Source organism: Tetrao urogallus (assembly GCF_951394365.1).
Source record: "Tetrao urogallus genome assembly, chromosome: 4".
Taxonomy (NCBI): domain Eukaryota; kingdom Metazoa; phylum Chordata; class Aves; order Galliformes; family Phasianidae; genus Tetrao; species Tetrao urogallus.
In genome coordinates, this window is record NC_136817.1 from 47,059,495 (window position 1) to 47,072,378 (window position 12,884).

At 38.7% G+C, this 12,884-nt stretch overlaps 1 protein-coding gene across 1 annotated transcript in view; it reads left to right on the plus strand.

Moving 5' to 3' along the window:
- The window catches only part of GABRA4 (gamma-aminobutyric acid type A receptor subunit alpha4), a gene marked incomplete at both ends in the record, with an annotated part of 35,442 nt that extends 24,538 nt beyond the window's left edge, over positions 1-10,904 (plus strand). The window contains one exon of the mRNA XM_079534991.1: positions 10,371-10,904. Within this exon, the coding sequence (XP_079391117.1) occupies positions 10,371-10,904 (534 nt within the window). The remainder of the gene's footprint in view (positions 1-10,370) is intronic.
- Between the last annotated feature and the right edge of the window lie 1,980 nt (positions 10,905-12,884).

The window sequence follows — 12,884 nt, forward strand, 5'->3', positions numbered from 1 at the left end:
GAGCAGCCACAGCCACATCTCAATTGGGGTACTGACACTGGCATAAATGGCAGGTCAAAAATTGTAAATATTTTTCTTAACATTTTACATGATATGTATTTCTGAAGAGTATAAATTGAAGTGTTACATTAAAAACTCTGGTCTTTTTCCAAAAACCTGGCTGCTTTACCTTTAATACATTTGAATGTGGAATAAATTTACACTGGAAGCAGAGACACTTGTATTCTGCCATGTGAGCAGAGTAATTACTTAAAGTACACAATGTAGTATTAGGTGTGAGGCTAGATTCTGATCCAACTAAAGTGTGATGTAAACTCCACTGAATTCCAGAAAAATAGCTGGGTGGTGATTAATTGAACAGAACTGCTGGAATTCAAAGTCGTGGAATGAGACTTCAGTATTCAAAGTGGGAATGATTTTTTCTGATATGCACGAAAGGGAGAAGTTTAATTCCAACACTAGGTTTATGACCAAGCAAGAAGTCTTGCTGGATTGCTATCTTCTCCAAACCTTCCTTGGAAATGTGGTAATTTATCACTCTTTAATCTTCTGTAAGGATCATAATGAGCTACCACAGTTGTGGGTAAGGGAATATGAGAGAGATGCTCTGCTGTTAGCATCTTATGCTCAATGACTTGATGGTGTTTGGTCTAGTTACTGGGAGACCTAATTTATATGGCATTAGGATAAGATTTTATTTTGGAAACCAAAGCATAGCTTGGTAATGCCAATCTCTCAAATGATTATTCTAGAGAATATTAAGCCTTATAGTTTTTAATTAAAAATATTGAAGTGTTTGTCGTTCTGCTGATCTCCTGAAAAAAGGCACTCTTTATGGTTTCATCATTAGAATGAACAATTCAAGTTTCTGTTTAATAATAAAAGTTACTTTCCTTGTAAGTTTTAGGCATTCAGTAAGGTCTTGTATTGATCTAATTGCAACTACCTTATTTCTTTTTTTCTTTTTGTAGTACAAATATACAAAACAAAAACAAAAAATGATAACGTGTGGTTCCGTTTCAGAACACCATCACAATAAACCTGTATGGTGACAGCAGTAAGATTTTCAGATTGTTTGATATCACTTACTATACAAAATCTTGGGGAATTCATGGTTTTTCCTCATGATCATGATGACTAGTATGAAATGATGCTTATGAACTTAAGCCTCTTCAAATTTTCTGCTTACAATTACTTAAAAGTATTTATACTTAATTTTCAGTTTTGTTTCTCCTCTACTATGAGTTTTCAATACTTGTGAGCGCAGTGACAATGAATTGCTGTTCACTTTCACAGCTATGTGTGAGATTTCTAGCTGACTTCATTTTTACTCTGGGAAAATTGGAATTAGAAGAAATAAATGTTGAGAAGCTTGGGAAAGTCTAGGAGGCAAGGACTGTTCAAGGCATTTTCAGCAGACTACTGAAGCAAATTCAAATACAGCTTTAAGGTCACAAAAAAATTGAAAGAAAATAATGAATCTCTTTCATCCTTAATCAGCTGCTCTTCCTTTCATAGACATTATACAGAGCACCTCCACAACTGACTATCATGCAACCTATCCTAGTACATTTTTTGCCCTGTAACTCTCAGTTCTTTTATTTTTGTCATAAATATAATCTCTAAGACTATTTGTATGAAATTGGATATTTATATGTCTCTTAACTACAGAACAGGTGGATGGATTTATTTGGCATAGGTTTGGCATCCATTTTTTGGAAAAAAAGCAACTTCTAATTTTCTTGTTTATGTATCTCTAACTTTTGAATTCATTTTTCTTTCACACTGTGTGCTTTTAGGTATGAGCAATACAATGTGGAATGCTCTTCTTACCTTTCTCCCCTCCCCATTTGATTGAGATCATGAAGTCAGCACCATGTATGGTGGACTGGCTGTTACAGCTTACCTCCTCTCACTTGTTCTCCTCAGATAGTCTGCACTGCTCTTTGCATTGCTAAAGGTACAAACTGCAATACACTGTGTTTTGTGGCAGGTGGATCTTTTACTTGATTATATTCCAGGGCTCTGTAATGCAAAACAAAAGCTCTAATACTATTTCAGTAAAAATTTGATTGACTGGCTCTACAACATAATAGTAAGACATGCTAGATTTCTCTTCCAAGTTGTGTATTTTCTAGCAGCACAGCAATATGGTGACTCAGTGGGAATTGGGATTAGCAGCATTATTTACACTGATGACAACATGCTACTTCCCTAGTAAATGTCAAATGGTGTGAATTTGGCAGGGTATGCAATGTCCTCCCAGAAGAACAGACTGGTTTTTTAGGAAGGAATGGAAAGGATAAAAAGCACTGCGGTGGAGTTGAATAGGAAAATATTATTTAATTGCTACACAAACAGCTTTCATATTGCAGCTAAACAGTACATAATGCCAGGATTCGGTTGCTTTAAGCCTTCCAACTTTTGCTTGAATTTTTCTATGAATTAACTGAAATCCCCCTGTTTTGGAAACCTATGCCTTATATAGCACATCTCTGATTTTCTGATATATTAATTTACATGTGTTATGTAGAAGGCTCAATAATACTGTTATAAAAGACTAAGATTAGTCTTGCAAAATCAATATTGAGGCATAAAAAAATGTTTCTTTACTCTCCACTTTTTATTTCCCTAAAGAAAGTAACATTTCTTCATTATCTGCTTGACTGTTCTAGTAAAAAACTAAAATTCTTCTGTGGAACTTTAAAACTGCTTTGATTCTGGTACCCTATTCAGGTGTTGGTCTTGTTTTTGTTTTTAACCTTGAGGGGAGTAAGTGCCCCAAATGGTGATTAGGTGCTTAAAAGATTTATCTACCCAAAGAAATTTAGTAATTATGTGCAGATCTCCCTTATGGGACCAGTTCTCTTTAATATCTTCATCAGTGACATTGACAGTGGGATCAAATGCATCCTCAGCAAGTTTGCAGATGTGTTTACAAGCTGTATGGTGTTGTCAACATACTGATAGTTGGGATGCCATCCAGAGAGACCTAGACAAGCTTGAGCAGTGGGCCCAGGTGACCCTCATGAGGTTTGCAAGGTCTTGCACCTGGGTCATGGCAGCCCTCACTACCAATACAATCTGAGGGATGTAAGGGTAGAGCGTAGGCCTGCTGAAAAGCATCTGAGGGTACTGATGGATAGGAAATTGGATGTGAGCCAGCAATGTGGCCTTGCAGCTCAGAGAGCCCACCATATCCTGGGCTGCATCAAAATAAGTGAGGCCAGCAGAGTAAGGGAGGTGATTCTGCCCCTTTGCTCTGCAGTGGTGCCACCTCACATCCACATGTGCAGTGCTCAGTACAGGAGAGATGGAGCCTGCTTGAGTGTGTTCAGAGGGGGGCTGCAAAATAATCCCAGGAATGGAATGCCGCCTCTCTGCGCGGGGAGCCTGTGAGAGCTGGGGCTGTTCAGCCTGGAGAAGAGAAGGCTGTGAGGTGACTTGATTGTGGCCTTTCTATATCTAAGGGGGAGCTATAAAAAGGAAGCGGGCAGACTCTTTAGCAGGGTCTTTTGTGATAGCACAAGGAGAAATGGTTTCAAACTAAAAGAGAGGAGATTAAGTAGTAGGATGGGCTTGCTGAAATGCCATCTACCCAACTGCGGAACTGTTGAGCAATTTTTCAAAGAATGCTGAGGCTGATTAGAATGGCAGCTCTGGATTATGTTACAGGTAGATGGCCTTAAAGTTAATCTACGCCTGCTTATCAGCAGGTGTGTGATGGCTGTGTCCTCTGGTGGTCAGAGCCTTATGAAGAGAATTTCAATATTGAATAATACTGAATCTTTGTTAGGCTGGCCAGTAGGAACTGCGTTATTTTGGATTCTAATCGCACTAGAATGTGCCTATTATATAAACTACAAAACAGTTAAAAATTCAGAGAATGATTGAAAGCTTCTGTGTGGAGCACAGACTATAGGAAGAGGCTGCTGAGATATCTAAAGGAGCTAACTGTAGAATGCTGTACTGACAGTATTGCTTGCAGCGTTGTTGGTGTTTACACACTTAAATGCAGTCATAAGGATTAAGTCACCTGATGTCCTGGCATTTGCTTTTATCATTGCTACTTTCTCCCCAGGACTTGGCATGTGACTTTAAACAGTGTTCTTGCTTGTTTTACAGATTCTAGGTTGGTCTTATCATAGGAAAGATGTACTGCAACTGTTATCTCTTTGTTCTGTAAGAAGATGACTAAGTTTGTCAGTTCCGTGCTATGTATTGCTGTGTTGATGATCCCATTCCCATGAATCTCAGCTCAGCTGCTGCACGCTATGCTAAATTTGCAGTCTGACTTCATTGAAGTGCAAAGTTGGCTTGCTTGTCAGAAAGCTGGTAATACATAGAAAACAATCCAGTATTTTGCTTTTTGGCTCCAGTAAATGCTTATGTAGGCTTAAGGAAGTTTCAGGATTTCCACGTCATGTGAACATCTGTTTATAGAGTGCCAACCTTGTTAAATATTGAAGAGTTTAGATTGACTCATATTTGTGCATCATTTTAGTGCGGTAGTAAACACCAGTATCCATTGAAGTTGAGCTTAGATGGAAAAGCAAATGATCTGATGAATTTTTCTTTCTTTCTTTTTTTTTTTTTTGTGATGGGGAAATTTTTGGTTTATACATTCTATCGCAGATAGTGACCATCAGATTTGCTCCATCAGTCTGACATACTATTTAACAGTAGATTGTACAGATTCATTTTAAAGTATGCTGAGAGCTTTGTTAGTCTTACTATTCATAGTCAATTGCATGCAAATCCACTTGTCAGGTGAAGAAAGCCATATTAATTTTACATTTTACACCTGTGAGGAGAACTGTTTAGTTATCATATCTCCATGCCAAGTGAAACAGACTTTTGCTTGGAAAGAAGTCTCTGAAGAAACCTCATTGTGGACTTCCAGTACTTGAAGGGAGTATATAAACAGGAGGTGGCATGGCTGTTTATGAGGGTGGATAGTGATAGGACAAGTGGGAATGGTTTTAAACTGAGACAGGGGAGGTTTAGGTTAGATATTAGGAGGAAGTTTTTCCCTCACAGGGTCGTGACGCACTGAAACAGGTTGCCCAAGGAGGTTGTGGATGCCCCATCCCTGGAGGCATTCAAGACCAGGCTGGATGTGGTTGTGGGTAGCCTGGTCTGGTGGTTGGTGATCCTGCACATAGCAGAGGGGATGAAACTAGATGATCATTGTGGTCCTTTTCAAACCAGGCCATTCTGTGATTCTATGATATGATTCTATGACTTCATGCTCCGGTACTAGCAAAAAGACACCTTATATCAGGACATGGAAAGAATTCATTCTGAATGTAATTTTTCACCATTTCAGTTAAGGTTGTTTTAGAGGAAAGAAGCTCTGCAAAATAGTATGCTAAAAATTAAAGCAAGAGTTTATATGGTTTTGTAATACAGTAAATGTTTCAAAAATTGTTTGCAATACTGCAAATATTGTTTCATTGATTGTGATATAACAGTTTCCATCTTCTCAAATAAATTAACTTGCCAAGTCATTCTCTGACTCTCAAAACAACAGGCACTTGATTTACATGGCACTGGGTTACAGAATATGTATTAGCTTGGGCTTCAGAAGCTGCTAGTCATAGTTATTGTGCTCCAGCTGTTTTCAACAGACTGGGAGGCCAAGGTGCATTCCATGTTGAAGAGGAGCAGTTTTCCAGGGAATGAAGATGTAAACAGATCCTTTTATTTCCTTGCCTGACAGAATTTGAATATCCTGTTCTATTCCATTGTCCCCGATCAAAGCATAGGGTGGGAGCTGTTTAAATTTTTCTGTATATACTTTTTCTACTTCGCTCTTTCATTAGTCCATATGATTATGAATCTCTTCTGAAAGACGGCATCCTCTTGAAATAGGATACAGTGAAGCATAGTACTTAGAACTTATAGTTTGCTGGTGCTTCTGAAGCTGGTCAGAATGATAGGTTGTTTCAAAGGAAGAGTAAGGTGTCATTTACATATGCAGTAAATTGGCCTGTTTTATAAAAAGCCGATCTTCATCAAACACACTGAAGCTAGCTGGTTTTGCATGCAGTGATACCCTCCATTTGATGAGAGCTTTCAGACTTCATTTTGACTTTCTTAACTACAGCATTTTAAATGTCACTCAAAAATCTCACCCAAATGTCTCTAGAAAGTGATTTCCTTTCTGAATCCAGAGTGAAAATATAAAAAATATGGACTCAGTGTTTCCTGTGGAGCCCCATCTGGAGCAGCACAACAGCTCTGTGTTGGCTCAGGATAATTGAGTGTTTTCCTGACTTGCCCTTGAAAAGGAATCTTTACTTGAATAATTCCTTCATTTCTTGGGTTGCATTTAATTAGACTTTCGTTTGATTTTCATGTTTTATTTCTTGTTTTCATACCTCCAAATTAAAAGCTACTGAGTGGCAGTAGGTTTGTGCTTCTTACTGTTATTTGAAAAAAAAAAAAAAAAAAAAATCAAACAAACTCAAAAAGCAACCACCAAGCAAGTAAAATATTTTTAGGAGACGGCAAGATTTTATACTCCTTTGCCTAAGGGGAAGCCTTGTGGTGGCCTGCAGCTCCCCATGAGGGGAGCAGAGGGGCAGTGCTGAGCTCTGCTCTCTGGTGACAGCGACTTGACCTGAGAGAACTGCATGGAACTATAGATTGGGTGTTAGAATAAGTTCTTCACCAGAGGATGATGGGCATGGAGCAGACTTCCCAGGGCAGTAGTCACTGCCCCAAGCTGCTGGAGTTCAAGAAATGTCTGGACAATGCCCTTAAACATATGGTCTGATTTCTGGGTGGTCCTGTATGGAGTCAGGAATTGTACTTGATGATTCTTATGAGTTCCTCCCAACTCAGGATGTTCTATGATTCTGTGGTAAATAATTTTGTTATTCAAATTGTCACAGTATCCTTTTACCAGTGATGTGTACCACAACTGAAATATCTGTGAATGTTTTAATTAGTACAAATCAAATATAGCGTTTGAGTATGTTTCACAGCATAATGGTTAATCTGACCTTTGCTGATGTTAAGGGAAATTGGTTCTTTAAGTTGTGCCTGGGGAATCAACCTTATTTAACATTTTTATTAGTGATGAGAGCACAAGGCAGTAGTTAGGTGAAATTTTCAGATAATGTAGGGTTGTGAGATAGCATCTGTACAGAGAAGGACTAATGTAGGAAGAATTGGATGACCAACATTTAATAGAGGAGGACACAGGGACACATGTACACCATCGTTGAAAATAATTTTTCAACTGGAGGAACCAAAAAGGAGAGTCCCCTGAGAGTTTTCAAGGAGAATGAGTTATTGTTGTGGTACAGTGTTGAATAAAGCCAGTGCAAGACAAGGGTTTGTGAGGGAAGGTGGTGACCGTGTCCTGGTGAACTCACACTGGGAATCGTTACATGTTCTGCTCTGCTTCAGCAGATTTGTGTATACACATCATAATACTGAGGGGAAAACTGGTTTTCTCTGTAAATGTTGGGTTTCTGAAGTATTGGAAGTTATGTGTACCAATGGCAACAAAGAAAATACCCAGTAGATTTTGAAAGTCACACACTTGGACAATTTGAAATTTTACAGGTAACTTTATTCTTGAATAAATACTGTAAGGGACATGAGCAGTGGACGAAGCAACAGCAGGTCTTATTTGACAGCTCCACTTGTGGGGGAGAGGAGGCATTTTGTGTACGTTGTGATGGAAAAAACTACCCACAGCAGCAACAGAGGGGACTGTAATGTGCCAGAGAGTCTGGCTGTTCTCTGTCATACCAGTATCTATAGTTGCACAAAAGGGAAGGATGCTGAAGTGTAATGGGTGCTGAAAGCTGATGATGTATCTTGTGCAAGCTCCAGGGCAGGTCTGCTTCACAACTTCTCTCCCTGTCTGTGGGTTGCAATTATGGCAGGTAACCCTCTTGGTCTATTGCAAACACTCCTGTCCTGGTTGTGTTTTATAATTTAAACTTGGCAGTCTTAAAAGACTACTCTACCGTTCATGGGTCACTGATAACCCTCATATGAAAGTACCCAATTGCACACCTGTGTGTATGTCTGCACTTCCCAAAGAGTGACTCAGGTTGCCCTTTCGAACAGTACAATAATTGTTTCTTTCAGGATTTAAGTTTCCTTTAGTACTTATGTATTAATTCCAGACTTCTGCTTCTTCGAATTGCGCTCATGTGTAAAAGAATTTAAAAAATGTATTGACACAGTTCTGTGCAGAAAGGAAAATCATGAAACTTAGGAGGGATTCTTTAATGTATCAACCATGAGCTGGCAAATATGTCAGCTGTGAACTGGCTGCTGTTCATGGCTGTGTATGTTACAGTTTCAGACAAATTCAAGCTAGTAATACTACCAGTGACTGATCTGTTCTGCAATGAACTGAATTTGGGGCCAGCATTCTGATCATGATGGGAGTGTTGGAAATTCCCGTGATATACATAGGTCGCTCTGAAAGTAATGCCTCCTATTTATTTTCATGGAAACAGCAAGAAATACAAGGAGCACAACAGCACTATTTGATAAAGCAAATTCTCAGCTACACAACCCTGTTTTTCAACATACCACCATTAGCTGATGTAAGTGGATGAGCTGATTGAGATTTCGTGGTGCTGTTGCCTTTGCTGAAATGCACTATCCCCCGCCTCACTGTACTCACATCCATTGTTTGGTTTTCATGAGTATTCAGCTAGGGTCAATGAAATTCAATGGGTAAAAATGTTTCTACATGGAGGAATTCAATTCCATACCTTTGCTGTACCTATGCACTTCCATGTCAGACACTGTTTTGTCAGAGTACCCCTTTCCTACCATTTGTCACATGGCAACAGTATGTAATGGAGTATTGTTGGAAAGGTTCACCCTCTATTGCCATACCACCCACATCTGCCTCTGACATCATGAGCCAACATAATAAAATAGAAAGCATTTCTTCCAGAGCAGTCCTTGTGTATGTGTGTGCATATTTTTATTCCTTTTTTTTCCTCGATATTTTTTCAGCTCCTATTTCTGTTTCCTTGAACTTGCAAGTGATGCAAGTGATGCACTGCGTGCAAGTGATGCAGCCAGCAGGCATGGTTGTCACTCTCCTCACTGTTCAAGGCACTGGTACCTCAAATAATGCCCCATTTATAATCTGCTTGAGCACTTAGCTGAGAGAACAGCTATTGGATGAAAGGGGGATTGCTGCCTACTTTCTGTCTTTCTTTTCCTTGTGCTGTGAGTTTTGGCTGGATTCTTTGGTATGGAGGGAAAGAAAAGGGGAAGTAATGGAGACAAAGCTACAGCAGCATGTGATGATGCAAGGTGATGCTTGAGAAGCATAACTCAGAGATGGGCAAAATGTATTTTTGGTGGTTATTTAGTTCTATCTGTATTTATGCCTGTGTTGCTTCTGTAGAATATGCGTATCCTACCAGTGATTAAATCCATATCTCTTGACAAGCAGTGTGCCTCTTTGCAAAACATATTCATGTATTATATCTAGAAAGTGCAGGGCTGATGGTTCAAAAGTCTGCTTTTCAGGTACATTTCCAGAAGGAGATGGGATTATGGTTATTCTTACATGCAGAGAAGAGCAGAGAAGAAGAACTCTCAGAAATCAGTAAAACATTAAACCCTGCTGGATTTGCCATCTCTAAATTCTTATCTGTCCTTCAGTTTCTTACACAGCCTAAGTACTACTTGACTTAAGTGTATTGTTCACAATGTCATCCAGACTTGCCTGAAGACAGAGATTTCACCACTTTTCTTAGTTAATAACTGGAAGGGTGTAGTAGATGGAAGACTGGTTTATTCACTGGTTCGTTTGCAGCTTGATAATTTATTGTCTGTGGTTAATGTGAAAATGCATTGGCTTTATTTCTGAATGAACAGGAAAAGGGGAAACTTGTTTTGGTAAATAACGTCATTTTCTCTGCTCTTGAGGATGTCTAGAGTTCCTAATGTATGGTAGTTACATTTCTAGAGAAGAAAATGCAAAAACCATATTGGCTGGTAGGTCAGTTCTAGACTATTTTTATATCATCAAAGAAATATGCAAACAAAGAGTATTTTCTTTGAGGGTGAACCTGGAAAAAACCCTAGCCAAGAATGTTTAGCTTCATGGTACTAAGTTTACATAGGGATATCATTGAGTGTGAAGTGTCAGGTATGTTTACCTGTATTACAGTGACAGGTAAAAGGAATTCCTGTTTATAACTTTATATGCTATTAAATCTGTTCCCATGAATATGTGATATTTTTATTCTTCAAGATCAAGCTACTATTGATATTTGTATTTTTCTTTTAATATTTGATTATAAAGTTTCCATTGCTTCTGTTCATGTGTTTATTCTAAGAATGACTAGTATTTTTTTGTAACTTTGCAGAGTACAGACGCCAATTCAAATGTGAGGAAAAGAACGAATGCCACAGTACAGTCAGAAGCTGATGGTGGGAGTCGAATTGACACAAGGCACAGTTCCATCCAGCCTCCCTCTGTAGCTCAGGGGTCTTCTGACATTACACCCCACTCCCTTTCTGCATCAAGTCCCAACCCTTTCACACGTATTAATGCATCAGAGACATTATCTTCTGCAAGAGCTACCCCTCCAGCTCCTCCTTCTACCCCAATTTTAACTGGATTTGTATCCCAGCATGCCACAGTTGGATCCCCTTCCATTCAGCACTTGCTTGGATCTAGACTGGAGCAGATTCAGACCACCACACCTCATACATTAGGAGCATCTGCAAAACCATCTGCTGTCACACCACCTGTTCCCCCTGCCTCTCATTCTGGCACTAGTAAGATAGACAAATACGCACGAATTTTATTTCCCGTTACCTTTGGAGCATTTAACATGGTCTACTGGGTGGTGTATCTATCCAAGGATACCATGGAAAAATCAGAAAGTCTAATGTAGTTTTGCTGCTATGTAGTAGTTCAAAAATTATACTCACATTTGATGCAGAGTTTCTTCTTTTGAAACTATTTAAAAAGTCAATAATTCTTATTTATAAAAGCTGTGTGCTACTTTCCCATTGTAAAGGCTGGAGATCTTGGGGATAATGAGGTAATTCTTAATAATAGGTAACAGAATTCTCTTCCTCCCTTCAGCTAGGAGTGAATCATCACTCTTCAAACAGACTACTTGCCTTTGGGAGAAATATGCACAGGAAAAAATCAAAGATGGAGGTGCACAACTATGCAGTGGAATTCATGTACACTGCTAGGAATTATGCATGTTGATTGTCATGGATCCCTGAGACACCTAGTACTGTCATTTGGACACAGCATTGCATTTCTTGACTGCAAGGCCCATGTCCTGAGTATTTTGACAGTACCTGATAGAAATGGGCTTTTTGTGCTAGGCTAAAATTGGCAGAATGGGAGGAAAATGAGCAATGGAAAAAGAAAATAGAGTCCAGCCTGGGAAAGTGCAACTCCAGAAGAGTTATGCAAAGGAGTTGTAGAGCTCCATATATTTTTACAAAGCATTATTTTGCATTGCAACCTTGGAAATTCTTACTTCAAAATAAGAATGAATTAACCTTATAAATCTGAAATCTGAAGTAATTCTCAAAATTGGAATTTTTTGTTTGGTAAGGTGATCTTAAATGTGATTCTTCTTAGACAGTGCTGACCAGCTTGAGTGGATATATTTCTAAATTGCATCACATGGTAGAATGGAACCAGGTCCGCAGTGTTCAAATTTTTGAATTCTTTGTTCTTTCTTTTGGATGCTTTTGGATTTGTTAATTGTTGTTTTGTTTTGTTTGTTTTCCATATTTTTCAGTCACACACCTTTGATTTCCTTTGAACACTTATTTCTCTCTCTCTTTTATTATATAGTTTAAGTCAAGTTAAATTTACAACAAATTTTGAAGTGGCTTCAGAATCAAGGAAAACATATTTTCCTGTGCTTTGATGTGTGTTGCTATGGCACAACTTTGAATGTGAGATACCCTTTTGTGAAGGAACACTGTGACATAAATCCAAAAAGCGTATTTCTAGATGAAGCAGGGGAAATACGAGGTGTATTTATGATCCATTAGTTTTTCTTACACTGTGGGTGATTTCCTTAGTGGTTCAGTGTACGAACAGACAGCTACTTTTCTTTATTTAAAAAAAAGAAGTGAACAGTTCAAGCTTGATAAAAATCTTATCAACAGTGTTCTTTTCACCTATATGAGCGGAGGATATGCTGGCCATCAGTCTGAAGGTTTTTGTGGAGTTCCATCTGGCTAGGCAAACGGTTAGCATTTCTATACAAGACGAGTGAATATCAAAGGCCAAGTTCTCAGCTGTGATCTGGCTGTGTTTTTAAAGGATTAAAGAGTAGCCAATTCTCCTTTGCCTGGACTAATCGTTAACTACAGTTAATTGACATGGCAGATTAGTAGCCCATTGTCAAAGTTTTATGGTGGGGCCATTGAGGTGGGTGTTCTGGAGTTTTCTGTGCAAGTAATTTGATAAAGTGACTGAGAGTCTGATGGAAGCCACAAGTAGCTGAGATAATCAAGACAGCCCTACACAGAACTGGGATGAGAATGACTGTACAGTGACCATACATCTCTATCAATCCAAGCATGGTAGCTATTTTGCAGCTGAGTATCTGACCTGCTAGCTTATAGGATCTTGGAGACTGTAAGAGGTGTATAATACAGCATGTACCATGGATTCTAGGCTACCGTTTCGTATAGAACATTGGAATGTACATGGTAGAATTCATAGGATTTGGAATGTCTTACGTGTCTTTATCATGATATGGTAGTATAAAAAGTTACCTTACTCTTTTTTTGTTCACTTAAGTGATGTTCTCAAGAAGGTAGGCAAAGTCTTTTCCCTTTGTATGTAAAACAAGCCTGAGATTAAAGTGCTCCTTAGAAAACCATTACACATT